Below are 26,212 nucleotides of genomic sequence, written 5' to 3'. Positions count from 1 at the left end.
AGTATACGTCCTATAGAAAAGTACAACTATTACAGGCCCAGCGCACAACAGAACAATGCCTCTTCCTCCAAATCCATGGATGCCTCACCTTTCAACCTCAGCTCTTTGGCTTGGATTAGTAATGGCAGCTATGTATTGCATGATGTATTTACTTGCTTCTGTTTTGCCTGCTCCGCTCTCACCTGTATGGAAAGAAAGCGGAAAAGGAGCATAAGGGAAACATAAACTAACATGCTTCTATAGTTATAAACAGGTCGCACAAATCAGACCCCAATCTTTGACAATTGCCTGCACCTGTTGTAGACAGTGCTGAGTTACTCGGCTGTACATTTTTGCAGAGCTAAAAATGGATTGAAAAAGGAAATTTTTTAATTGTGATATGTTGGAAATAGCAACCTTCTATGAGCCACCTATACTAATTATTTGTTACTAGCTGTCCCCTGCCATGCGTTGCTGTGGCCCAGTGTGGTATCTGGAAAATAAAGTAATGAGAAAGTCTTGGTTTCTAATATATGTAATTTCTTTATGCTTGTGGATAAACAGTATTTCTTGCTGTTTCTTTGTCAGTGTTTATGTGGAGATTGTCTGGTTTGCCCACCCTGGAACATGCAACATATCATTCTCCTTCTTTAAAGGTCCCTTTCAAATCTATGATACTATATTTGTGTGTATGTGAATAATATCTATCTATCTATATCTATGGCTGGATGGCTCTTTGTCAGGAGGGCATTGATTACGTTTTCTTGCCCTCATGAAGAAGAGAGTTGGACTGGATGGCCTTAAGAATTTTATGTGGTCATGGGGGTTCTGTGTGGGAAGTTTGCCCCAATTCTGTCATTCGCGGGGTTCAGAATGCTCTTTGATGTAGGTGTGCTATAAATCCCAGTAACTACAATTCCCTAATATCACGGTCTATTTCCCCCAAACTCCATCTGAGCTCATATTTGTGCATATGGAATATTCATGCCAAGTTTGGTCCAAATCCATCATTGTTTGAGTCCACAGTGGTCTCTGGATGTAGGTGAACTACAACTCTCAAACTCAAGGTCAATGCCCACCAATCCCTTCTCTTGTTTTCTGTTGATCATGGGAGTCCTGTGTGCCAAGTTATGGTTCATTTCCATCATTGGTGGAGTTCAGAATGCTCTTTGATTGAAGGTTAACTATAAATCCCAGCAACCACAACTCCCAAATGACAAAATCAGTTTTTTTTAGTGATAGTCACTTCTTGGGTTAGTAGGTGTCTTGTGTCCAAATTTGGCAGCAATTCATTCAGTGGTTTTTGACTTATGTTAATCCCACAAACAAACATTACATTTTTATTTATATAGATTTATATAATTCAGATTGCTTACTATATTATTTATTATTTATTTTATTTAAAATATTTATATTCTGCCCTTCTCACTCCGAAGGGGACTCAGGGTGGAGCAGTTCAGCAGTGGAACTCTCTGCCTCGGAGTGTGGTGGAGGCTCCTTCTTTGGAAGCTTTTAAACAGAGGCTGGATGCCCATCTGTCAGGGATGATTTGAATGCAATATTCCTGCTTCTTGGCAGGAGGTTGGACTGGATGGCCCATGAGGTCTCTTCCAACTCTTTGATTCTATGATTCTAGTAAATACATAAATAAATAAATTTTATACTGCAGCCCATCACTAGAAGTCCGACAGCAGCTACTTCCTTTTCTTCAGGTTTCAAATCACCTTTAAGAATATTCTTTGGGTGAAAACAGACAATGTTGTCAACATACCTGATATTACAATGCATGTATCTTTTGACCGTCTCTTCATGGCTTTGTATGCAGCATCTGCAATAGCGAAGAGATGAGGGGGCCTCTCATATAGCTCCCGCCCCTTGTACTGCTCAATCATTTCACGCCCATAGATATTCAAGTTCTTATAAGGGTTTACAGAAACGACGACTTCCCCAATGAAAGTGTAGATTCGTCCCTTTTCAAACCTATGTGGATCAAGACAAAAATTGGGGGGGGGGGGGGTTTAAAAGGTGCACGACTGCTTTCATATATCAACTCAAGTCAATATTTCACTGAAAACCATAGGTATACAATGTTCCATCTTTCCTCCTATACTGAGATCTAAAGTAGGTCATGGAAAACACAAGCACAATTATGTTACAATATTAAGGTACAAACAAATATACTCATATGGAAATAGCAGCCAAATTAAAAGCAACGTATGCATAGGAGAAGTACACTTCCATTAAAATCCCTTTGTCAACAGTCAAAAATGGCTACTTGATAATAAGTTCTTTGCCTTCCTAATCTAAAATATGGAGTTAGGCCTCCTGAAAAACAATATTTATTGTAATGAAAAAGGTTCCGGCCTTCAGGACAAAATGTAAAGCATCAAAGTATGTACCTGTCATTAATTTTGGTGACAACCTACTTAATCTGGATTACTTGTCTAAGTTCCTCATACCACCTTTTATTGTCCTGGAAAATCTTCCGGAAGTACATTTAGCCAGTGGTAATGCCTCTGGAGACAACAAAGTAGGCAACAACCCAAATGGATAACAAATGTTTTTCCACATCAAGACATTAAATATCCGTAGGGAAACTTCAATTTTTGCTGGCATAATAGATGAACAGAAATGTGAAAAAGGGATTCGCTCTTTGACATGTTGCTCCAAAAAGCTATGCAATGAAATCATCACACACACAAAACCATCTTAGAGAATAGATCTTGACTTGTACTGAAGCCTTTGAAGGTGATAGTTTGCTGGTGTTAATATATTTCAAGAACCTCCCATATAATCATTGTGTGTGGGCCACCTTTATGAATCTCTGTTAGGGAGGGCTCCTCCAGGCTATCTATTTCAGGGATTCTAAAGTAGCACCGGAGATCTGTTCTTCATTGCTTTTTGAAGTACCGGTAGGTGCAAAATAAATTTCCCAGCTCAAGAGAAGGTTGGGGGTGGGGGCGTGCTACAAAGCTTTAGAACAGGGGCCACCAAACTACGATCCTTGTGCCAGATGTGGCCTCCAAGGTCATTTACCCAGCCCCCACCCTAATCTTTAAACTTAGGGTCGCTCTAAGTCAGTGTTTCTCAACCTGGGGGTCGGGGCCCCTGGAAGGGTCGTGAGGGGGTGTCAGAGGGGTCGCCAAAGACCATCAGAAAACAGTATTTTCCGTTGGTCATGGGGGTTTTGTGTGGGAAGTTTGGCCCAATTCTAACCTTGATGGGGTTCGGAATGTTCTTTGATTGTAGGTGAACTATACATTCCAGCAACTACAACTCCCCAATGTCAAATCTGTTTTCCCCAAACTCCACCAGAGATGACATTTGGACATATTTCATGCCAATTTGGTCCACATCTATCATTGAGTCCACAGTGCTCTCGGGATATAGGTGAACTACAACTCCAAAACTCAAGGTCAATGCCCATCAAACCTTTCCAGTATTTTCTGTTGGTCATGGGAGTTCTGTGTGCCAAGTTTGGTTCAATTCTATCATTGGTGGAGTTCAGAATGCTCTTTGATTGTAAGTGTTTTTAGTGATGGTCACTCCTTGGGTTAGTAGACGTCTTGTGTCCAAATTGGTGTCAATTCATCCAGTGGTTTTTGAGTTATGTTAATCCCACAAAGGAACAAAATCAATCCCTCCGCAATCCCACCGGTATTAGAATTTGGGCGTATTGGGTCTTTGTGCCAAATTTGGTCCAGTGAATGAAAATACATCCTGCATATCAGATATTTGCATTTCGCTTCATAACAGTTGCATTCATTAGCATTTGGAGGCCTGGCTGAGCCTGGGGGGATCTTTTGTTGAGAGGTATTAAGATGTGCCTGGTTGTTTCCTCTCTGCTGTTTTGCTGTTGCAATTTTAGAGTTTTTAAATACTGGTAGCCAGATTTTGTTCATTTTCATGGTCTCCTCCTTTCTGTTGAAATTGTCCACATGCTTGTGGATTTCAATGGCTTCTCTGTGTAGTCTGACATGGTGGTTGTTGGAGTGGTCCAGCATTTCTGTGTTCTCAAATAATATGCTGTGTCCCAGTTGGTTCATCAGGTGCTCTGCTATGGCTGACTTCTCTGCTTGAAGTAGTCTGCAGTAGTCTGCAGTGCCTTTCATGTTCCTTGATTCGTGTTTGGGCGCTGCGTTTGGTGGTCCCTATATAAACTTGTCCACAGCTGCATGGTATACGGTAGACTCCTGCAGAGATGAGAGGATTCCTCTTGTCCTTTGTTGAACGTAGCATTTGCTGGATTTTCTTGGTGGGTTTGTAGATTGTTTGTATGTTGTGTTTCCTCATCAGCTTCCCTATGCAGTCAGTGGTTCCCTTGATGTATGGCAGGAATACTTTTCCTCGGGGTGGATCTTCGTCTTTACTCTCGTGGCTTGTTCTTGGTCTTGCAGCTCTTCTGATGTCTGAGGTGGAGTATCCATTGGCCTGGAGTGCCCAGTTGAGGTGGTTCAGTTCATCTTGGAGGAGGTGGGGTTCGCAGATTCTTTTTGCACGGTCTGCCAAGGCTTTAATGGTGCTTCTTTTTTGACTTGGGTGATGGTTGGAGTTTTTATGTAGATATCTATCTGTGTGTGTATGTGGGTTTTTATGGTTGGGAGCCACCACAACATGAGGAACTGTCATAATGGGTCATGGGATTAGAAAGGTTGAGAACCACTGCTCTAAGTCTTAAACAACTTCAGGCCACATGACAACAACAATTTGAATTAACTTGACTATCTCATCAGCCAAAAGCAGGCCAATACTTTCCATTGTAATACTAAGAAGTTTATTTTGGTTAAAATTGTTAAATACTGCATTGTTCTTCTATTTTTTATTTTTTGCAGTACAAGTAAGACACGTGCAGCGTGCACACTTTTAGGACTGCATGGAGATTATAATGGACCATTAAATGAAGACTCTTTTAAGGTTATACACCTTTCAACACTTTTCAAGGCTCAGAAGCAACTGATCTCTTTGTTTGCACAAGATAACCTAAAATCTTTTCCTCCAACGCTACTCCTGCCCTCCCCTCTCCAGCTTCTTTATACCAACTTTCCTTTTCAACCTATTAATAGCTTAGCTTCAGCAACCTATTAATAGCTCTTCACCACTAGGTGGGACCAGTATACTTTCCAATCTGCTCCGCAGAGCTTGATGATAGACTAAGCACAGATCTGTCTCTTAGACACCATGCCATGCCCATAACCGCACAGCAGGATATGACCAATCATTTTCCATTGCTCTATTTGAAAAAGCAATATCCAACCAATTGTGCAGAAATGATCATAGGTCACTCCTTGTTCAGCTCCGCTGTTGCTGCACATTGATTCTACATAGGTGTCTGTGTTTATAAAACAGCCCAATACTAACATTCATCAGAGGTTTCTAGAAGAGTTCAGCACTTAACAGTTTTTACAAGCTATGACATACAGGCTATGGTATCACCCAGGTTTTATACATATACATAGGTAAAGGTTTCCCCTTGACATTAAGTCTAGTCATGTCCGACTGTGGGAGGTGGCGCTCATCTCCATTTCTAAGCCGAAAAGCCAGTGTTGTCCATAGACACCTCCTAGATCATGTGGTCAACATGACCGCATGGAGAGCCATTACCTTCCTGCCGGAGCGATATCTATTGCTCTACTCACATCTGCATGTTTTTGAACTGCCTAGTGGAATTCCTTGTGCTCGATGTTTTGATTTTATATTGCTGTGTTGTCTATTATATTGGTTTTTGTATTTTATGTTTTTGTGTAATACTGTGTTTATTGTGTTGATGGGTGTGGCCTCATGTAAGCCGCTCCGAGTCCCCCTAGGAGAGATGGAGCGGAGTATATTATTATTATTATTATTTTATTATTATTATTATTATTATTATTATTATTATTATTATTAAGTTGGCAGAATCTGGGGCTAACAGCGGGAGCTCACCCCACTCCCTGGATTTGAACCGCTGACCTTTCAGTCAGCAAGTTCAGCAGCTCAGAGGTTTAACCCACTGCGCTACTGGGGGCTCCATACATATACATATACATATACATAAGAGAGAGGGGGGGAGAGAGGGAGGGAGAACACACTCTATAGTCTTTTATCAAATGGCACTAACAGCACAAGCTGGTTCATGGTTTTATATTATTATTATTGTGATTGTTATCAACAATAAACTTCTGATCTGCTCTATTATTTCACTGAAATACAACCAATTTGAGGGAAGAGGAGGAAGAGGTTGGTATGCTCTAATATCATATAATTATTACTATTCGTATTATGATTTACGATATTTTATTGATTCTAAGATGCTATCAGTTGTAAGAATACTTTCAGTATTACACACACACACACACACACACATATATATATATTCACAAACACACTCACACACACATATACACACCCCAACAATTCCAAGATGGCTCTCATGTTTATATGGGAGAAAAGTTCATCTTAGAATTGAGAAAATACAGTATTATTATATACCCTATTTACTTGAATCTAATATTCAACCTCGCCAAAATGAGAGTGCACAGTAGATCTACGTAATACAGTATTTTTACTGCTGAGCCAAAGGGGAGGCTACTTCAAGAGCGCCTGGAGCTCCTATTGAGGGACTTCATCTCTAATTTCACAACCTGGGAATCACAACCGTATACAGTGAAGACATCCGCCCTTGCGCTATGCTACTCTGCTGCTGAGTACGCATGCCCAGTGTGGAACACATCTCACCACACTAAAACAGTGGACATGTCTTAATGAGACATGCCGCATTATCACGGGGTGTCTGCGCCCTACACCACTGGAGAAATTACACTGTTTAGCCGGTATTGCACCACCTGTCATCCGCTGGGAAGTAGCAGCCAATAGTGAAAGGATCAAGGCAGAGACATCTCCAGCTCATCCCTTGTTTGGGTATCAGCCAGAACGTCAACGACTTAAGTCAAGAAATAGTTTTCTAAGATCTACAGAGACACTCGCTGGAACACCTCAGCAAGTGAGAGTCCAAATGTGGCAGGCTCAAACCCAGAGCCTCAATCAATGGCTGATACCAAATGAGAGACTCCCCAATGGGCACACAGAGGACTGGACGACTTGGAAAGCACTGAACAGACTGCGCTCTGGCACCACGAGATGCAGAGCCAACCTTCAGAAATGGGGCTACAAAGTGGAATCCACAACATGCGAGTGTGGAGGAGAACAAACTACAGACCACCTGCTGCAATGCAACCTGAGCCCTGCTACATGCACAATGGAGGACCTTCTTGCAGCGACACCAGAAGCATTCCAAGTGGCCAGATACTGGTCAAAGGACATTTAATCAACTACCAAGCTGGCAAACTCTGTGTCTTTCGTATGTTTGTTTGTTTGCTCTGTCAAAAATGTAACACAACTGTTGGGTTGCCTGACACGATAAATAAATAAATACATCTCTAATTTAATGGCTATGGCTCAATGTTATAAATGCAATTTGTTTCATAAAGATCAAGTAGACAGAACATATTGTAAAGAACAAAAATCACTTTCTGGCCTCGCATCACACATTTTAGTGCAAATATTAAGACACAGTGTTCAATTCAGCAAGTATTCTACTGTAATGGATTTTTGGCTCTTCTCTGAAAGGACATGCTTTTCCAAAAAGTTACAGTCTCCAAAAGGTGTTTTTCCAAAAGGTTATAAATGACATGTTCCAAGACCCATGATTCTATAGCACTGAACGAAAACCAATTAAAGTGGATTCATTCTACAGGGTGAGGCAGCATAACTTCCTCTTTTAAAATGCGCGCCATTCAGTTGGTTGAAGACGTAGCAGAGCGCTAGTGGTTTCGTTCAAGAGACGGGAGTATAAAGTTTTGTCCTGACACAGTTCAGTCGCCATCATGCGTTGGAACAGTGAGGAGCGTGCTTTTGCCATTGAGGCCTACTTTTCGAGCGGATTTGGAGTGGCCAGCCCACTCTCCAGATTTGGCCGCTTGTGATTTTTTTTTTCTATGGGGTTTTTTGAAATCCCGTGTTTATGTGAACCGTCCAAGGACCCGACAAGATTTGAAGACCAACATCCAGGAAGAAATTGCCAACATAACGCTTGCTATGCTGGCAAGAGTCATGACAAACTCCAGAAATCAGTTTACTCAGTGCATGGAGAATGGAGAATAGGGGATGTCACCTACCTAATTTGATCTTCAAAACTATGTAAAACAAAACTTTAGGTATGCACCTACATTATATTAAAAAAATCTGATTCATACAATGGGTTTTATTAAGTTTTGAAAAAAGGAAGTTATGCTGCCTCATCCTGTCCATCATAGATGCATCCCAAGGTTTTCCTCTCTGTTGCTGGAAGTTTTGGCATTCTAACACTTTTGCTTTTAAAGAAGGAATTATAAGCAGGCAGCAACTGTAATGCACATCTTTGGTCAAATAACAAAGAGTTAACTTTTTTTGGTTTCAGGATTTTGAAAATGAAAGTGTGCTTTAGACTCGAGTAAATACAGGTATTTCCTTTCCCCTTTTGCCCAGTCCGGGACTCTTAGTGCCTTACAAAAGTTAAAACAGAAAGCAGCCCAAAAAAATCACACCATACAAAAGTTAAAAATATAATTTAACCATGTGAAATGTCTGCTATCAAAAATTTTCTTGCTTCTATGATCTTTCTGTACCTCAGTATTACCAATTTGCCTTCAAACATGGAATTGAAGCTTTCATGAAGGTTTACTCTCCCAGAAGTATTTCAGTGTACCTTCCCTATCTAATACCTTGATCTCATTTTCACTTTTACTTAGGAAGTATGCATAAATGGATGAAATGTTAATGGTTTTACAAGTGGAAACCAAAGAACCTTTTCAAGACAGTTCTAAGGACTGCCAACTTCACAAAGTAGGAAATGCCATTCAGTGTGCATTTGGCGCTCCTCCTTTCCTGTATGGGATGAAGCAGCGAAGCCAGGGCAGGGCAGGAATAAGCCGTTTTTTTCATGCAAAACTCTTAAATAGGGCGAGTTTACTTTTGAAGGAACACTAAAAGGAGAGCACAATATCAATTTAATTCTAGGGTTGCTAAGAGGTCAGGATTTTACTGGCTTGACTGGAAGTTCACCCACCTGGCCTAATGCCAACACACATGTAAACATACAACTACAAACCTGTTCTAAATGAAAAGCTGCATGGGGGTAAACTTGGCAAATATAGACGGTACAATGGGATAGGATCGGGGGGGAAATGAAATAATAATCGCAATATTATTTGAAAGGATACCTTGTCATTCTCATCATTCAGAATAGAGTGGAACATATATAATAATAATAATAATAATAATAATAATAATAATAACTTCCAAACTGAATAAACTAGACTCCTTTGTTCTCAAAGTCTCTATTGGGAGGGGAGAAAATCTATCTATTTGCAAGATAGTTACCAAGGAGCGTGATTCCACAATATGGGGTTTGAAACACGTTGTTTTCTAGATACACTGTAATTTCAACATATTGCAGTGCGACAAACCTCAGATGGAAGCAAGTGAAAGCCAAACCACTAAAGGCAGGAGTGTGTGGATACTTTTTTTTCATCTGCGTCAATGGGCAATGTGAACTATTCCTCCCCCACATTTGAAGGCTGTTGAGTACAAACCACTCTCAGATGCCTGTTTATCTTTAGATACTTTGAAGGAGGAGGAAACGAGGCCCTGAATGACCAGCTGGCTTCTCAGAATTGCCTGGGGTCTCCTTTGGAGGTTTTTAAACAGATCATCTGTCAGGAGTTTTTTAACTGTATATCCTACTAAGCAGAGAGTTTGACTGGATAGCTCTTGTGATCTTTCCCAATTTTATGATTTGATGATTTCTGGTAAAATAAAAACTAAGGATTCAAATATAACATTATGTTTCTTTTCTTTTTTCATCTTTTTCATTTTATTTAAGTAGACATACATTTGCAAAGGAGCCCCTGGTGGTGCAGTGGGTTAAAGCACTGAGCTGCTGAGCTTGTTGACCGAAAGGTCACAGGTTCAATTCCGGGGAGCGGTGTGAGCTTCCGCTGTCAGCCCTAGCTTCTGCCAACCTAGCAGTTGGAAAACATGCAAATGTGAGTAGATCAATAGGTACCGCTCTGGCGGGAAGGAAACGGCGCTCCATGCCGTCATGCCGCCCACATGACATTGGAGGTGTCTGCAGACAACGCCGGCTCTTCGGCTTAGAAATGGATTTGAGCACCACTCCCCAGAGTCAGACATGACTGGACTTAATGTCAGGAGACAACCTTTACCTTTTTACTACATTTGCAAGTGTTTGTTGCATACGGTGCAATTACTTTCTATCTATTAATGTTCCATAATCATTAATCTGATAATATTAGTCCACCATGTGTGGTAGAATGTACCTTTTTCTTTCCCACATTTCCAACATTTGTTGGAGCAATTATACATCTTAGCTAGTCTCCTTGGAGACAGATGCCATCACAGGTGCATTTTATAAACATTTTCCTTTAGGGTTCAATGCACACTTGTTTGGGACTCATTTTTTTTCTTAAAGTTACTGTGAAATTCAGTCCCAACAGAAGTGTTACATACAACCCCTGGCAAGGAAATTCCAAACAAGAGATAAAAAGTTTCAAAGAAATTTAAAATATGTGAGTCAGCTTTGGAGAACGAGAAATAGAAGGAGCATTGAGCAATGCAAGACATGCAGCCGCACCTGCAATCTTTAGCTGCTTTCAGAATTTTTTTTTATTAATCTATACTGTTTATGGTTTTTTTTAAAAAAAAAAACTATTAAAAGCATGGTAAGCCATAACTAAGATACATATACATTTGCTGAACACTGTATAGTTTTGTGAGGCTGGTGATCTTTCCACACTCTTTTGGAAAGATAAACAGTGAAGAACCTTATATCACCTCTTAAGGAATGTCAAACGTTGCATCAACCCTAATTGGAGCAATAGCTGTACACTGTCATCGAAACCTACCATCTTATGAGTCAATATTTCACAAGTTTAACCAGTTAGCAATGCATACTTCAAAACTGCCACACAAGTTCAGTCATTGTCCTGGGCAGCAATCCAACATGTACTTTCCTTATATTATGTCCCACTGAACTCAGGTCTGAATAGGTAGTTAGTGTTCATTTTCAGAGATCTCTCTTAGCACTTGCCTTCCTGTAGCACAAATTCTCCTGCCCACCTATAACATGAGAGGAACTCCTCTAAAAGTTTCTGTTGACACTTGTACATTGACTGCTCCCTTTTTGCCCCAGTTGCACGGGATCATAATGTCTGATGTAAATTAAAAGTGCAGGAATCAAAAGGTTTGCAAGAGGCACAATAAATCTCAAGGCCATAAAAATATAAAAAATTACAAGTCGTTTATGGGAGGCATATCAACAGGATTTGAAGTATAAAAATGAGCTTTGATCCCTCTGCTGTTTTCCTTGTGGGTGATTACCTTGAGTATGATCCTTTGGCCAGTTTCCATGTGCTGCACAACAGCCTCCTGACATAATATACCTCACCTGGGGCACAATTCGAAACAATTGCTTTCTGCTTGAGTTCCAGTGAAACAAACCAACCCTAAGCAACAGGAAATGTTCAGACATTGCTTTATCTGTGAACATGATTGTGGTTGGAAAGGATTCATGGAAGACTGTTTATGAACTGAGTAAGAAACCTGTGGCAAGGCACAACTGTATACCAGCTTTCATACTGCCACCTGTAACTTTCATCGTCAGAACGTAAGATCTTTGCCATGTATTTGCTGAGAGAGCCAGCAAGGTGTAGTAGTTTTAGGGTTGGGCTAGGAATACAGGAACACAGTATTCAAATCCCCACTCTGTCATGGAAACCCACTGGTTGGCACCCTCCCAGCTTCAGAGGAAGGCCATGGCAAGCCTCCTCTGAACAAATCTTGCCAAGACTATGCCATGAAAGATTTGAATAAGGGTCACCATAAGTCAGAATTGACTTGGAGGCACACAGCAGCAACAACCATTTGCTGGAGGAGCTAAAGCGTTATATATCCCTCACTTTTTGTGCAGAGATTCATTGTACATGGGGAAAAATTATTTGTGTTTTCCACAGACCTCAACTTTCCTCCTTCACTTGAAAATGGTTGCTGTTATGTGCCTTTAAGCGGACTCTGATTCATGGTTATCCTATTGTTGTGGCTCAGCTGGAGCCTCAGGAAGAGCAGGAAGAGGATGATGGGTTTCAGATTCCTGAACATGTTCCTATTGTTGATACCGATGATGTTGATGCTGAAGACGAGGAGTTCCAGTTTCCCATGGGAAGGGATGTTGTCTTAGAAGATGTTTCTGATCTTAGTAAAACTTCACAGGTGCAGGTGGAGGAGGCGAGCCAGCCTGTGAGTTCTCTGCCTGCTGATTCTCAGGCTGCCGATTCCCAGCTCCAGGATAATGAGTTATTCGACCTTGAAGGCTCTGCAGATTTAGATAGGGAGGATCGCTTGCAATTCAGGGTTTGCTGTAGTACAAAGCTTGCAAACAAGAGAGAGGTTAGAGGTCAAAGGAATGCTTTCATGCTGGGAAAGTATATTTAGTGAGCTGATTGAAGGCAACTTTTTGTCAGTGCAACTTCAGCAAACACCCTGATAACTTCTTTGGATTGCCTGGGCTTTTGGGCAATGCTTCTGACTTCTTGGGACTCTGTCATGCTGCCATGGAATCTTGTTTAACCAATGCTTATGGATTATGCTTCACGTTATTTGCCTTTGGACTTTGGAAACTCTGCCGTTGCATTTCAGACTCTGTTTAGCTATTGAACTTTTGCAACTTTACTTTTGTGTTTAAGACTTTGCCTTTTCTTTAATAAACTACAAAACCTACAGCCTTGGTGTGTGTGTGTGTGTGTGGTGTTCTGAGCAAGGTGAAGCTATCCTGAGGTGCGACACCTATCATAGTGCTTTCTTGACAAGATTTGCGGTATTTAAAAGATGTGTGCCATATTAACTAAGGCTGGATATGTGTGACTTGCTCATTATAATCCAGTAGGTTTTCACAGCTGAGCAGAGATACGAATCCTTGTCTTCCAGAGCCTAGTCCAACTCTTAACCCACTTGCATTTAAAAGACTGCAGTTGAATTTATACAAAGTAGTCTTCAAACTCCCAATTCAAAACCTCTTCTTCTCATCAGTGGGCCACAAGCTGCTGACGTGTCATCAGCTGCTTCATTGTTCTATAAATATTCTGTGTTTGTCAGACTCATGCTCAGTACCATTCTGCAGACATTGGAGATTTCTAAATAGAATGTTGTTTTTCATGGTGGACTTTTGAATATACCAATTTAGTTCTCGGAAACAACCAGGAAAGGCAGTAAATCTCTGAAGACAGTAAAATACACTGAAACTATTGAATCAGACATGCCCCATGAGGACAAGCAAATACTAATGAACCAAACAGTATATTATATTTTACTATTACTCATCACTGATCATATTTTGGTTTGCTTAGGTTATTTCCACCAATATAAACTCAGATTAAAAACTAGGAAGAAGACAAAACAGGATAAGATCAAAGCCAAATGAACTGACAGTGAGATATCATTGCCCATTACGGGGCAATAATATCACTTGTTTGTTTTCTATGATCCTGCACTGTAGGAGAATTTTGTGTATTTACTGAACAGTACAGAGAAGAATTAATTTTAATGTATTACCTTTGCTACTGTTGTTATGTGTCATTCCACCATACAACCCTGGTAGCAAACCACAGCCCATGGAAAGCTTCAACTCTAGTCCACACAGATACAAAATTCAGTCACTATTGATAAATTCAGAAACTGTACTCATTACAATCTGCTGTATGGAGGCCGAAGGGGGCTACAATTTCACTGAGGAGGGCACAAAGTCATCCCTATACAAACTATACATGAGTTCACACATATGCCTTCATTCTTCCCCATGTAAATAATATTCTATCTAGTACCCAGATAAGTGTTTGGAAATATGATGCACTGGGAAATGCATCCATTATGTTCATTTGAGGTGGGGGATATGGCACAGAAGGGGATTTTGGAATCTGCATCTGCGTGATTCCACGTACTGAGCAATAATCCAGCTAGAGCCCTATTGAATACTGTCTTCAAACATACTCATAAGAATATAATGTTCGGATCCACTTTTTTTTAGTTGTGTCAGGAGCGACTTGAGAAACTGCAAGGCACTTCTGGTGTGAGAGAATTGGCCATCTGCAAGGACGTTGCCCAGGGGACGCCCGGATGATTTGATGCTTTATAATCCTTGTGGGAGGCTTCTCTCACGTCCCCGCATGAGGAGCTGGAGCTGATAGAAGGAGCTCATCCACCTCTCCCTGGATTCGAACCTGCAACCTGTCGGTCTTCAGTCCTGCCGGCACAGGGGTTTAACCCACTGCGCCACCGGGGACTCCACTGCCACATATGGACCTTGAATGGCTGAAATAATTCCTTTTCCTCCATGAAAAAGATTTTGAAGCACATTCATGGACCTATGGTCTGGCTTCACAAAAGTAAACCAAGATAATACTGGAAATCAAAAAAATACACTTTTAAATTGCCTGTGAGGTGTCAAAAATGAATATTTATCTGTACTTTAACACACATGCAAATATACTGAGAGATCTAGAAAAAAACCACTTGTTTAAAAGGTTAGTTTGATAACTAGTTACTGTTTTCTCCCCTGTAATGAGTTGGAATGGAGTGGGGTTTTTTGTGGAGGGGGAGTGGCCCGCAATGACCGTGGGTGCAATTCATTGCTTTTCATTAGAAAGAGAACAGGTCGTGTCTTGGTACTCATTACGAGATATGTATATTCAATGTGAGCAGTTAGAAGGGGGAAGGGATGAATCACATGGCTGGCTGCTGCAGCAACAAAAAAATATTAAAAAAATTTTTGCATTTTCTTCAGAATTTCCAAGGTGCAATATCTATTCGGGCTGCTTTGGAGAATCCAATATATTCCAGTGACACAGAAGTAACAGTAATAGTAACTTATTTCATGGTGGGGCCTTTAAAATGCTCAGCCAGAGAGGTCCTGGGTCTCACTAAACTACAAGTGCTAGAATTATGCTGGGGACAGCCACAGGATTTCAGATGGGATCCATACTCTTTGCCTATCTTTAAGGTATAGTGTGATCAGTCCCTAAAAAGCCACTAGATGACATTCAGATCCCTTTTACTGTTGTCAAACTTTGTGAGATCCCAACATTTAGCTAAGGGGACTCCATTTAGGGTCAGGACCGACAGCTTAAGAAGCAGTGGTATAGATAACCTACATTGTTGGCAGATCTCTAGCCCATCGTTTAAGAGGAGTTTAAACATCAATTAGTCCACCAGTACTATATTCAAACTATGCTTAGCTATGTGTACATGGATAAAGCTTGCAAAATTTTGCTATGGTGCCTTAATTGAATGATTGCACAGTCCAAAGTATGCCATATAACTCTCTGAGATGGACAGAGATTCAGCAAATTGGTAACTTTTCCTAAGTAAATATTCAACAAAACAAACCATCATATTTCAGACTTTTTTATTGCTTCGCACCACATATTATTGTGCATTACAACAGGATATATCTTAGTTACGGTTATAATATTCCCAATAATTTCTTCTGCATATTATTCAAACATACATGAAAATGAAAAATGTAATGCAAATCCATATTTGATTTTCTGGCAATTATTTCCATTCCAGGAATCGACTCCTCATTTAGGAAGGGTATGTTGCCAAATGTAATTTCCAAGTTAGGGTCTACAAAATCCTGGAGCACTTCCAGACATGGGGCCTTTTTACACTGCACAATTATAGCACTAGGAGTCCTCTGTAATTGTCAAAGCAACATTGCATGAAATGTTGAGATTTGTAGTTTGGGGAAGAATGGCATGTCTTTGCCTGGACTTCTAAACATCCCTCCCTAAATTGAGAATAGTGAGATTCCACAGTATGGAACCATGGGAGTTTAAATAAAATCATACTGCTATAATACAGGCAGTCCCCAAGTTATGAACAAGACAGGTTATGTGGGTTTGTTCTTAAGTTCAATATGTGTGTAAGTCAGAACAGGCACATTATTTAAGTGTAATACCTGCCCCGTATGTGTGTGTGTGTGTGTGGCTAGTGTTACACTTAATTTACCTGTCCCAGTTTACACACAGGGATGACTATATTCAGCTACAAAAAAGAGACTCGTTTTTTTCTGCAAGAACTTAACATGTGGGCGTTACTAGAAATTGTTTCCAGAAATAAAAGGAGGACTTTTTCTTTCATGTCAAGAGTGACTTGAGAAACTGCAAGTTGTTTCGGGTGTGAGAGAATTGGTCATCTGCAAGGACGTTGCCCAGGTTATGCCCGGATGTTTGATGTTTTACCATCCTGTGGGAGGCTCCTTTCATGTTTCCACATGGGAAGCTGGAGCAGACAGATGGGAGCTCACCCCGCTCCTCAGATTCGGATCACCTTGGTTAGCAGTCCTGCCAGCACAAGAGTTTAATCCATTGCACCACTGGGGGTTCCAGAAGGGGGCTAAATGCAATAGTTTAGTGTGAAGGTACTATATTCTGTTCATGCTCAGAGATACCAGACATACAAAGGTTGAGATCTGAATAAGCCATAGAAGACGAAAATAGAAAACAAAACACTTTGTGCCAAAACAAAACTGATGCAATTCCAAGTGGGAGAAAAATGCAGAGGTATGACATATTTCCTGGCAAGCTGTAACAACTTACGACTTCTTGTCAACAAATAATCAGCAATGTGGCCTTTTCTTTAGATACAGCATAAAAAGAGAGAAACAGGGCCAAACGGTAGTCAAAAACAGGTACAACATCTTCCTTGAGCAACTTTTATTAGTATTGTGTGAGCTCCTGCATTTCATAAAATCATGCAGATTCAAAATGTCACTGATTCACAGATACACACAGAGAAAGAGAAGGTAAAAATCAAGATGTTATCCAACAGACTTTTCCAATTTTGACATAAATATAGGTGTTTATAACAAACTCAAAAGCAAGCTAGCAAGAAAGATATGAATAAAAACTCAGAGGTGATGACAGATATATTGCTACCCCAGGCATTTCATTTGTTGCTCACTGATGCCTCACCTATGCCTGGAGGCATGTTAACACATAAAAATTTAAATAAGGAAAGCAATCTGGATTCCACAATCCAAGTGATCACAGTTTTCATCTACTATCTTCTTGGTTGCATTGGGGGGGGGGGGGGATCTCCCAATAGTGCAAAAGACACACAGCCCTCATCTACCCTTACCCAGAAGAGATGGACTAGATCTCAAAGTGAGTTATTTTGCTGCTGCAAATGGAAACAAAACAATTATTTTGTTATGTATAGAATCATAGAATCATAGAATCAAAGAGTTGGAAGAGACCTCATGGGCCATCCAGTCCAACCCCCTGCCAAGAAGCAGGAATATTGCATTCAAATCACCCCTGACAGATGGCCATCCAGCCTCTGCTTAAAAGCTTCCAAAGAAGGAGCCTCCACCACACTCCGGGGCAGAGAGTTCCACTGCTGAACGGCTCTCACAGTCAGGAAGTACCTTCACTTATGGTGGCCATTAGACCTATCATAGGTTTTTTTGGCAAGATTTGTTCAGAGAGGGGTTGCCTTTACTTGACTTGCCCAAGGTTCACCCAGTGGGTTTCCCTGGCTGATTACTGGGCTTTCATAGGCTTTGTCTTCAGTCAAATGGCCAAAGGTGGTGAAATTTATACACCCATTGACTCTCCCAACTTAAGTAAACACTACAAACAAGATGCAGCCCCATGTTTCTGACACCACCACTTTTCTTCTCCTGTATGATTTTTAACATCTATTCCAAAGGAAGAAGTCAGTGAGATTCAAAAGCTACCATAACATATTTTGTACTGCTGAGTAACCTAATAAAGGTATCACTGTGATGTGTACAGTGGGGTCCATGGTATCTACTGGGGCTTGGTTCCAGGGTTTGTGTATGCTCAAATTCTGTTATATTTTATTGTTCATTCGTTCAGTTGTTTCCGACTCTTTGTGACCTCATGGACCAGCCCACACCAGAGCTCCCTGTTGGCCGTCACCACCCCCAGCTGCTTTAAGGTCAATCCAGTCACTTCAAGGATGCCATCCATCCATCTTGCCCTTGGTCAGCCCCTCTTCCTTTTTCCTTCCATCTTCCCCAGCACCATTGTCTTCTCTAAGCTTTCCTGTCTCCTCATTATGTGGCCAAAGTACTTTATTTCCTGAAGTATGGACTGCTTGGATCTTCTGGCGGTCCAATGCACTCTCAGGACTTTCCTCCAACACCACAGTTCAAAAACATCTATCTTCCTTCGTTCAGCCTTCCCTAAGGTCCAGTTTTCACATCCGTAGGTTACTATGGGGAATACCATTGCTTTAACTATGCAGATCTTCGTTGCCAGTGTGATGTCTCTACTCTTCACTATTTTATTGAGATTGGACATTGCTCCCTTCCCAAGAAGTAAGCGTCTCCTGATTTCCTGGCTGTCATATACAATGGCATAATAAAATGATGCCCTTTATATAAGTTACAAATCAAGGTTTGTTTTTAAGATTTTAAAAAACATATTTCAATAATGGATGATAGAACTGGTGGATAAAGAATCCATGGCTAAGGAGGGCTGACCATATTTTGGATTTTGCTGTATGATGAGAAACACAACTGGGGACACTAATCATGAAATATTACAAGTTTTTCAGTTCCTCCATCAGAACTTGGGTAAAGTCAGCCTCTATGTTCTGAATTCAATAATCTGTGCCAGACTTCACAAGTAATAACAAAGCCCTTCCACAAGAAAAAAAAACACTAATATTTACTGTATATACTCGAGTATAAGCCTAATTTTTCAGCCCTTTTTTTAGGCTGAAAAAGTCCCCCTCGGCTTATACTCGAGTCAAAGTTATTTATTATTTTACTCTGTTGTTGTTGTTGTTGTTGTTGTTGTTCTTTTATTACATTTATTATTTTACTCTATTTGTTGTTATTATTACATTTATTATTTTGCACTATTATTACTGCTATTGTTACATTTCCATTATATTATTATTATTATTATTATTACATTTATTATTTTACTCTATTTATTATTATTGGAAGGATACATAAGCACATTTACATTGAAGAAGTTCAGAATAATGGTTTAATCAGAGTTGGGCAGTCTTCTCTTAAATTACAGTTTTATGTAAATATTCAAAAACATTTGACCTACAGATGATTCAGTTAATGCAATTGTTTTGGTATCTATTTTTATTTTGAAATGTATTAGTAGCTGCTGCATTTTCCATTCTCGACTTGTATTCGAGTCAATCCGTTTCCCCAGTTTTTCTGTGGTCAAATTGGGTGTCTCGGCTTATATTCGAGTCGACTTATATTATTATTATTATTAACTTTATTTGTACCCCGCTAGCATCTCCCGCAGGACTCGATGCGGCTTACAAAGGCCAAGGCCTCAATACACAACATAACAATACAAAACCTAAAGCAAATTAAAAACAATTAAAGCAATATTAAACAACAAAAAATAAACAATACACCAAGACACAATAAAACTGGGCCGGCCAGAGTAATGGGTACAGAATTAAAAGTGCTGATGTGGCAGGATTATAGGGTAAGTGCAGTGTGCAGTGTGCGGCAATCTTAGTTCTAATAAAGTGCTTCTGGGACTTGATATTGGAGATTTCCTATTCTGGGAAGGCACATCGGAACAGCCAGGTCTTCAAGTTCTTTCTAAAGACTGCCAATGTAGGGGCCTGTCTAAGATCTTTGGGGAGAGTGTTCCAGAGTTGGGGGCCACCACAGAAAAGGCCCTGTCTTGTGTCCCCACCAAACGCGCTTGCAACGCAGGCGGGATCACCAGCAGGGCCTCTCCGGATGAACGAAGTGAACGCGTGGGTTTGTAAACGGAGATGCGGTCACGCAGGTAGGATGGTCCAAAACCATTCAGGGCTTTGTAGGTAAGCACCTGAACCTTAAATTGGGTTCGGAGAATAAACGGCAGCCAATGGAGCTCCTTGAACAGGAGGGTTGACCTCTCTCTGTAAGGAGCACCAGTTAACATCCTGGCCGCTGCCCGTTGGACCACTTGAAATTTCCGAGCCGTTTTCAAGGGCAGCCCCATGTAGAGCACATTACAGTAGTCCAATCTAAAGGTGACTAAGGCACGGACCACCTTGGCCAGATCAGCCTTCGCGAGGTACGGTCGCAGTTGGCGCACGAGTCTCAATTGTGCAAAAGCCCTCCCAGACACCGCCGACGCCTGAGCCTCAAGCATATGCAATGAATCCAAGAGTATATACGGTAAATGTGCCAGCAAGTAGAAAAGATAGGGATGAAGTCCAGGCTCCCCTGATCACAACATTAGAGACAAATTGCTGGCAATACAACTTTTTAAAGAAGTTGATTCCACCAAGGGTGATTTCTGATATGATCTTTTCAGTAGGCTTTAAATAGGAAGTTGTTAACATTATCAATGCCATTTGAAATAGTAAAATCAAGTTCCAAGCACACGGGGCAAATGTTTTCAGCATGGATAAGCACTGAATCCCATAACAATTTACATTTCCTGCCAACTACACAGGCCACAACAATGAAAGCAGATCACCAACCCATCAAGGCCAAGAAATTAAGAATAGATTCTGGGGTGTCAACTGTGGTTAATTAAAAAAAAAGGAGAATAGTAAACTCACTAGAGAACAGTGGTAAAATCTGCACTACACATCTGATCACAAAATATAAGCAATATGTAAAGCCTTAAAAGGCTTCTTCTCTGCCTTCAATCCCCATCCAATCAGACTTATTCATAAACATTCCAAAGACTTGAGTAGCTGCAAAACCAGACATATTTAGCGTTGGCATTTCATCCCTGCCCAGGATTGGATTTCCTTTCTCTCTCAGCAAAACTTTCCTGTGCCTCAGGCAGGTGTACAATCATCTAGATCACAGAAGATTTTCGTGTACTGTCTTATGATGTCCACAGTGTAAAAAGAACATAAAACTAGAGACCATTTGGTGTAGTTTTTGAAAAATGGCAAAATCACGAAAATGTTCAACTTTGATCATGAAAATGCAGATCTAAATTAAGCTCCAAGCCAGAGACTAATGGAACATAATGTGCACCAGGAGATAGTAAAACTGAGCTGGAAAGCTGGGAGCATGTAACAATTAAGAACATATCTCTAAGCATGTACTGATTGAATTTCTGAATTTCTCCACTGATTAATGGAAGGATATTCCACTTAACATCTGGTATCAGTTAGCAAGTTTTCTCAAAAAGGGGGGCTCCATGGGAAGCATGGGGGGGGGCAGGTATTAAAGCCCTGCAACTTGAAACATCCCTTGCTGTGAGCTATACTGGCTAGGATGGATTGAGGACCACAGTTTCCTTCCCCTATTCTTCATGGTCAGGATCTCCACCAGGACTCGTTTTACAAATTACACCTGAGCAATAAGGATTGGGTTTTTTTCCGGGTATAGTAAAGTAAGCCATTGGCAACATTATTGGTAGATGTAAGTAAAAGTAAAGGTTTCCCTTGACATTAAGACTAGTCAAGTCCGACTCTAGTGGGTGGTGCTCATAGAATCATAGAATCAAAGAGTTGGAAGAGACCTCATGGGCCATCCAGTCTAACCCCCTGCCAAGAAGCAGGAATATTGCATTCAAATCACCCCTGATAGATGGCCATCCAGCCTCTGTTTAAAAGCTTCCAAAGAAGGAGCCTCCACCACACTCCGGGGCAGAGAGTTCCACTGCTGAACGGCTCTCACAGTCAGGAAGTTCTTCCTCATGTTCAGAGGAAATTCCTTTCTTGTAGTTTGAAGCCATTGTTCCGCGTCCTAGTCTCCAAGGAAGCAGAAAACAAGCTTGCTCCCTCCTCCCTGTGGCTTCCTCTCACATATTTATACATGGCTATCATATCTCCTCTCAGCCTTCTCTTCTTCAGGCTAAACATGCCCAGTTCCTTAAGCCGCTCTTCATAGGGCTTGTTCTCCAGACCCTTGATCATTTTAGTTGCCCTCCTCTGGACACATTCCAGCTTGTCAATATCTCTCTTGAATTGTGTTGCCCAGAATTGGACACAGTATTCCAGGTGTGGTCTAGCCAAAGCAGAATAGAGGGGTAGCATTACTTCCCTAGATCTAGACACTATGCTCCTATTGATGCAGGTCAAAATCCCATTGGCTTTTTTTGCCGCCACATCACATTGTTGGCTCATGTTTAACTTGTTGTCCACGAGGACTCCAAGATCTTTTTCACACGTACTGCTCTCGAGCCAGGCGTCACCCATTCTGTATCTCTGCATTTCGTTTTTCCTGCCAAAGTGGAGTATCTTCCATTTGTTCCTGTTGAACTTCATTTTGTTAGTTTTGGCCCATCTCTCTAATCTGTCAAGATCGTTTTGAATCCTGCTCCTGTCCTTTGGAGTATTGGCTATCCCTCCCAATTTGGTGTTGTCTGCAAACTTGATGATCCTGCCTTCTAACCCTTCATCTAAGTCATTAATAAAGATGTTGAACAGGACTGGGCCCATTTCTAAGCCAAAGAGCCAGCATTGTCCATAGATGCCTCCTCGCTCATGTGGCCAGTATAACTGCATGGAACGCCGTTACTTTCCCACCAAAGTGGTATCTATTGACCTAATCACTTTTGCATGTTTTCTTTTTTTTAAAAAAAACATTATTTATTTATTTATATTTATTTATTATTTGCACTTGTTAACCGCCACTCTCAAGCCCGAAGGCGACTCGTGGCGGTGTAAATAAATAAAATAAAATAAAATAAAATAAAATAAAAAAATATTTCAAAAAGATAATACACCAACTATATATATTGCAGATATATACACATACACAAACACATACACATACGTAGACAACTCGCCACCCACATTACAGTTACCCCTCAACCCACCCCCAGTGCTACCCACCACCTTGGCTTCTGTCACTGATCCCCGCAGGATTTATGCACATCTTGTTTAACCCTCTATACTTCTAATTCAATAAATTCATCTTGTTTTTATTTCTTTGGCTCTCCTGTCAAGTATGCTAAGGCCATCTCCCAGTTTCTTTCAAATATTTCATGATTTTCATATTTCAAATTGCTAGAAAACGTAGCCATCTGTGTATAATACTTTTGCATGTTTTTGAACTGCTAGGTTGGCCGAAGTTGAGGTTAACAACAGGAGCTCACCCCATCCCGCAGATTCGAACCACCAAGTTCTAAAGCTTAGAGGTTTAACCCACTGTACCACTGCAGCCCCATTAGTAGTTGTAGTAGTATTTATATCCCGCTTTTTCTTTCCTGAAGGAGACTGAAAGAGAGCAACTCTAAAAATAAATAAAGTTACAATGCTGAAAACAGATTTTAAAGTGAAAAAAACAAAAATCGTCAACTATCAGAAAGTCCCTTAGGTCCTTACAGAACTTCAACATTATCCTGGGAAAACTGGGTTTTGTTTTTGCCCCCAAATACCCCCCCCCCCTTCTCAATGACCTCTGAGAGATAAGGGGTAATTCTGCCACATTTTGATCTTCTCCGGGCAATTTTAGGGTTAGCAGAGTTCTCTTTCTGCAACTAAAAACTGACTTTTGGGTTATTTCTTCTTTTGACCTTTATGATACAACAAATTTTTCAACCACAAACCTCCCAAAAAAAAAAAATCAGATGTTTCCCTCCCTCAGAAATGGATTTTCCCTATCATTTCAATACAAGAATCAATCTTTTTTTATAATTTGGAAACTGACATCCTTAATATGTGCCCTCCAGTATACTACAATAGCAGTCTCAGAAGCAGACTATTTTGAAAAGCAGATTCACATGAGTTGTAGACACAATACATTTCAGATGTTTCTGTCACTAGCTCCCCGTGTCAATTCCTATGTGGATAGTTCCACTAATCATCAGTTCCATGTTAACAATCTGGATTGTGATTAATGTTTCTTCAAGTAAAACATTGCTGCCAGGGCATATATCCATTCTGAAACTATTTTTAAAAGAGGGAAAATAGTATCAAACAGTTATGAAATCCATTTAAATCTCAGTAAACTGCTGAATAAAAAGTTGGACAATTAATTAAATATCATAACTGTGTTTTAAAAACTAGAATCATGATCATTACAATCATATAACACAGTAAGGCTTGAAAGAGAAAGGAATATTTGCTGGATGTCGTTTGTCCCAGACAGCACATTTGCAAAGCTACAGTGGGTTATTAGGTATTTCCTCCTTCACAGTTGGCACTGGGCAATTCACAATCATAATAAAGAATGACTTGAAAAGAACAAGTTGCCTTTGTGGAGCTCTGGAGGAAACAAGCAGCCAAACGCAAGCAGTAAAAATAGCTGCAAACTTGGAGATCTCTAGCCAACCAATTTCAGTGACCTTGGGGAATTAACCTAGCGTTTAAATAACAAAAAGGACAATATATAGCTGAACTTCAATGAGAACTCCAGGAATATTTGCATGCTTCTGAAAGTCACAGTTGTGATCAATTCAAACATTGTGGTCATGTGCACACAAATGCACACATGCACTTTCCCCTTCTCCTCATTGCGTATTTAATTATATAAAAAAGAGGAAAACCCTAGCTAAATTAATGTTTGTTAAAGACTTGAAAGTTTTGTTATTCAAACAAGTTTGCATTCCTGGAATTGTTTTCTCTTCGCAAAGTGGCAAGGAAAACACTTGCCCCATCAACTTGTTCTGCAGACCAAAATTCCCTTGCTTCTCATTCATCCTGACTATCATTTAGCAAGATCTGCATGTTTTCCTATTAAACAGATGTGGGAAGACAAGGTTTCGTGTAGTTATCAGGCTGTTCAGTGGAGCAAGTCTTATTTAGCCTGCGGTTCTCCTTGCCAGCATAAACATGAGCGGTGCATAGTTTGATGGTAAGGGCACCACTGATCCTCCATTACGGGGAAGGTATAAGAAAAATGCTGAAGCTAAAGCAGACATCAAATATCTTTTTATAAGACCTGGACACACATGAATGAATGGGCAAGAGAAAAATGTTTACAGGTCTCCAGAGATTTGGCTGCAAAGAGCCACAGTAAATGTGGCGTCAGGGAAGAAGAGAGCACTGAGACAGACCCGACAATATTTTAGTCTTTTTTTCTTCCTGGGTTAAATATGTATTTCTGCACAGAGATACTACATTGCAACATTAGACTCAATCTGGCGCAGTGGGTTAAAGCACTGAGCTGCCGAGCTTGTTGATCGAAAGGTCGCATGAGCTTCCACTGTCAGCCCTAGCTTCTGCCAACCTAGCAGTTCGAAAACATGCAAATGTGAGTAGATCAATAGGTACCGCTCCAGCGGGAAGGTAATGGCGCTCCATGCAGTCATGCTGGCCACATGACCTTGGAGGTGTCTACGGACAATGCTGGCTCTTAGGCTTAGAAATGGAGATGAGCACCACACCCCAGAGTCAGACATGACTGGATTTAATGTCAGGGGACTACCTTTACCTTTACCTTAATGACTATAGGAGCCCCCGGTGGCGCAGTGGATTAAAGCACTGAGCTGCTGAGTTTGTTGATTGAAAGGTCGCAGGTTCGATTCCAGGGAGCGGCGTGAGCTTCCGCTGTCAGCCCTAGCTTCTGCCAACCTAGCAGTTCGAAAACATGCAAATGTGAGTAGATCAATAGGTACCGTTCCAGCAGGAAGGTAACAGCACTCCATGCCGTCATGCCGGCCACATGACCTTGGAGGTGTCTACGGACAACGCTGGCTCTTCACCTTAGAAATGGAGATGAGCACCACACCCCAGAGTCAGACATGACTGGACTTAATGTCAGGGGACTACCTTTACCTTAATGACTATGCCAGGGGTCCACAAACATTTTAAACAAAGGGCCAGGTCAAAGTTCCTCAAACTGTTGGAGGGTCGCACTATAATTTGAAAAAAAAATGAATGAATTCCTTTGCACACTGCACATATTTTATTTGTAATGCAAAAACACTTAATTAAAATGAAGAACAATTTTAACAAATATAAAGATATTAGTATTTCAATGGGAAGTGTGGACCTGCTTTTCGCTGATGAGATAGGGTTGTTGTTGTTGTTGTTGTTATTGTTGTTGTGTGCTTTCAAGTCGTTTCAGACTAAGGTTGACCCTGAGCGAGGGCTGGGTAAATGACCTTGGAGGGCTGTATTCGGCTCCCGGGGCTTACTTTGAGGACCCCTGGACTATGCGGATCATAATAAATTGTGGCAAGTTCTTGGTGGTATGGGGATACCAAGTCACCTTGTCTGTCTTCTGAGG

At 40.8% G+C, this 26,212-nt stretch overlaps 1 protein-coding gene across 1 annotated transcript in view; it reads right to left on the bottom strand.

Annotated features, from left to right (window-relative positions):
• The window catches only part of MYO1D (myosin ID), a 280,311-nt gene that overhangs the window by 223,304 nt on the left and 30,795 nt on the right, over positions 1–26,212 (bottom strand). The window contains exons 2-3 of the mRNA XM_060781183.2: positions 1,751–1,959; positions 89–182 (exon numbers count right to left, since the gene is read on the bottom strand). Coding sequence (XP_060637166.2) covers positions 89–182; positions 1,751–1,959 — 303 coding nt within the window. The remainder of the gene's footprint in view (positions 1–88; positions 183–1,750; positions 1,960–26,212) is intronic.

This window comes from Anolis sagrei, chromosome 6 (assembly GCF_037176765.1).
Source record: "Anolis sagrei isolate rAnoSag1 chromosome 6, rAnoSag1.mat, whole genome shotgun sequence".
NCBI classification, from domain to species: Eukaryota; Metazoa; Chordata; class Lepidosauria; order Squamata; family Dactyloidae; genus Anolis; species Anolis sagrei.
This window is presented reverse-complemented; position numbering and strand designations above follow the sequence as displayed.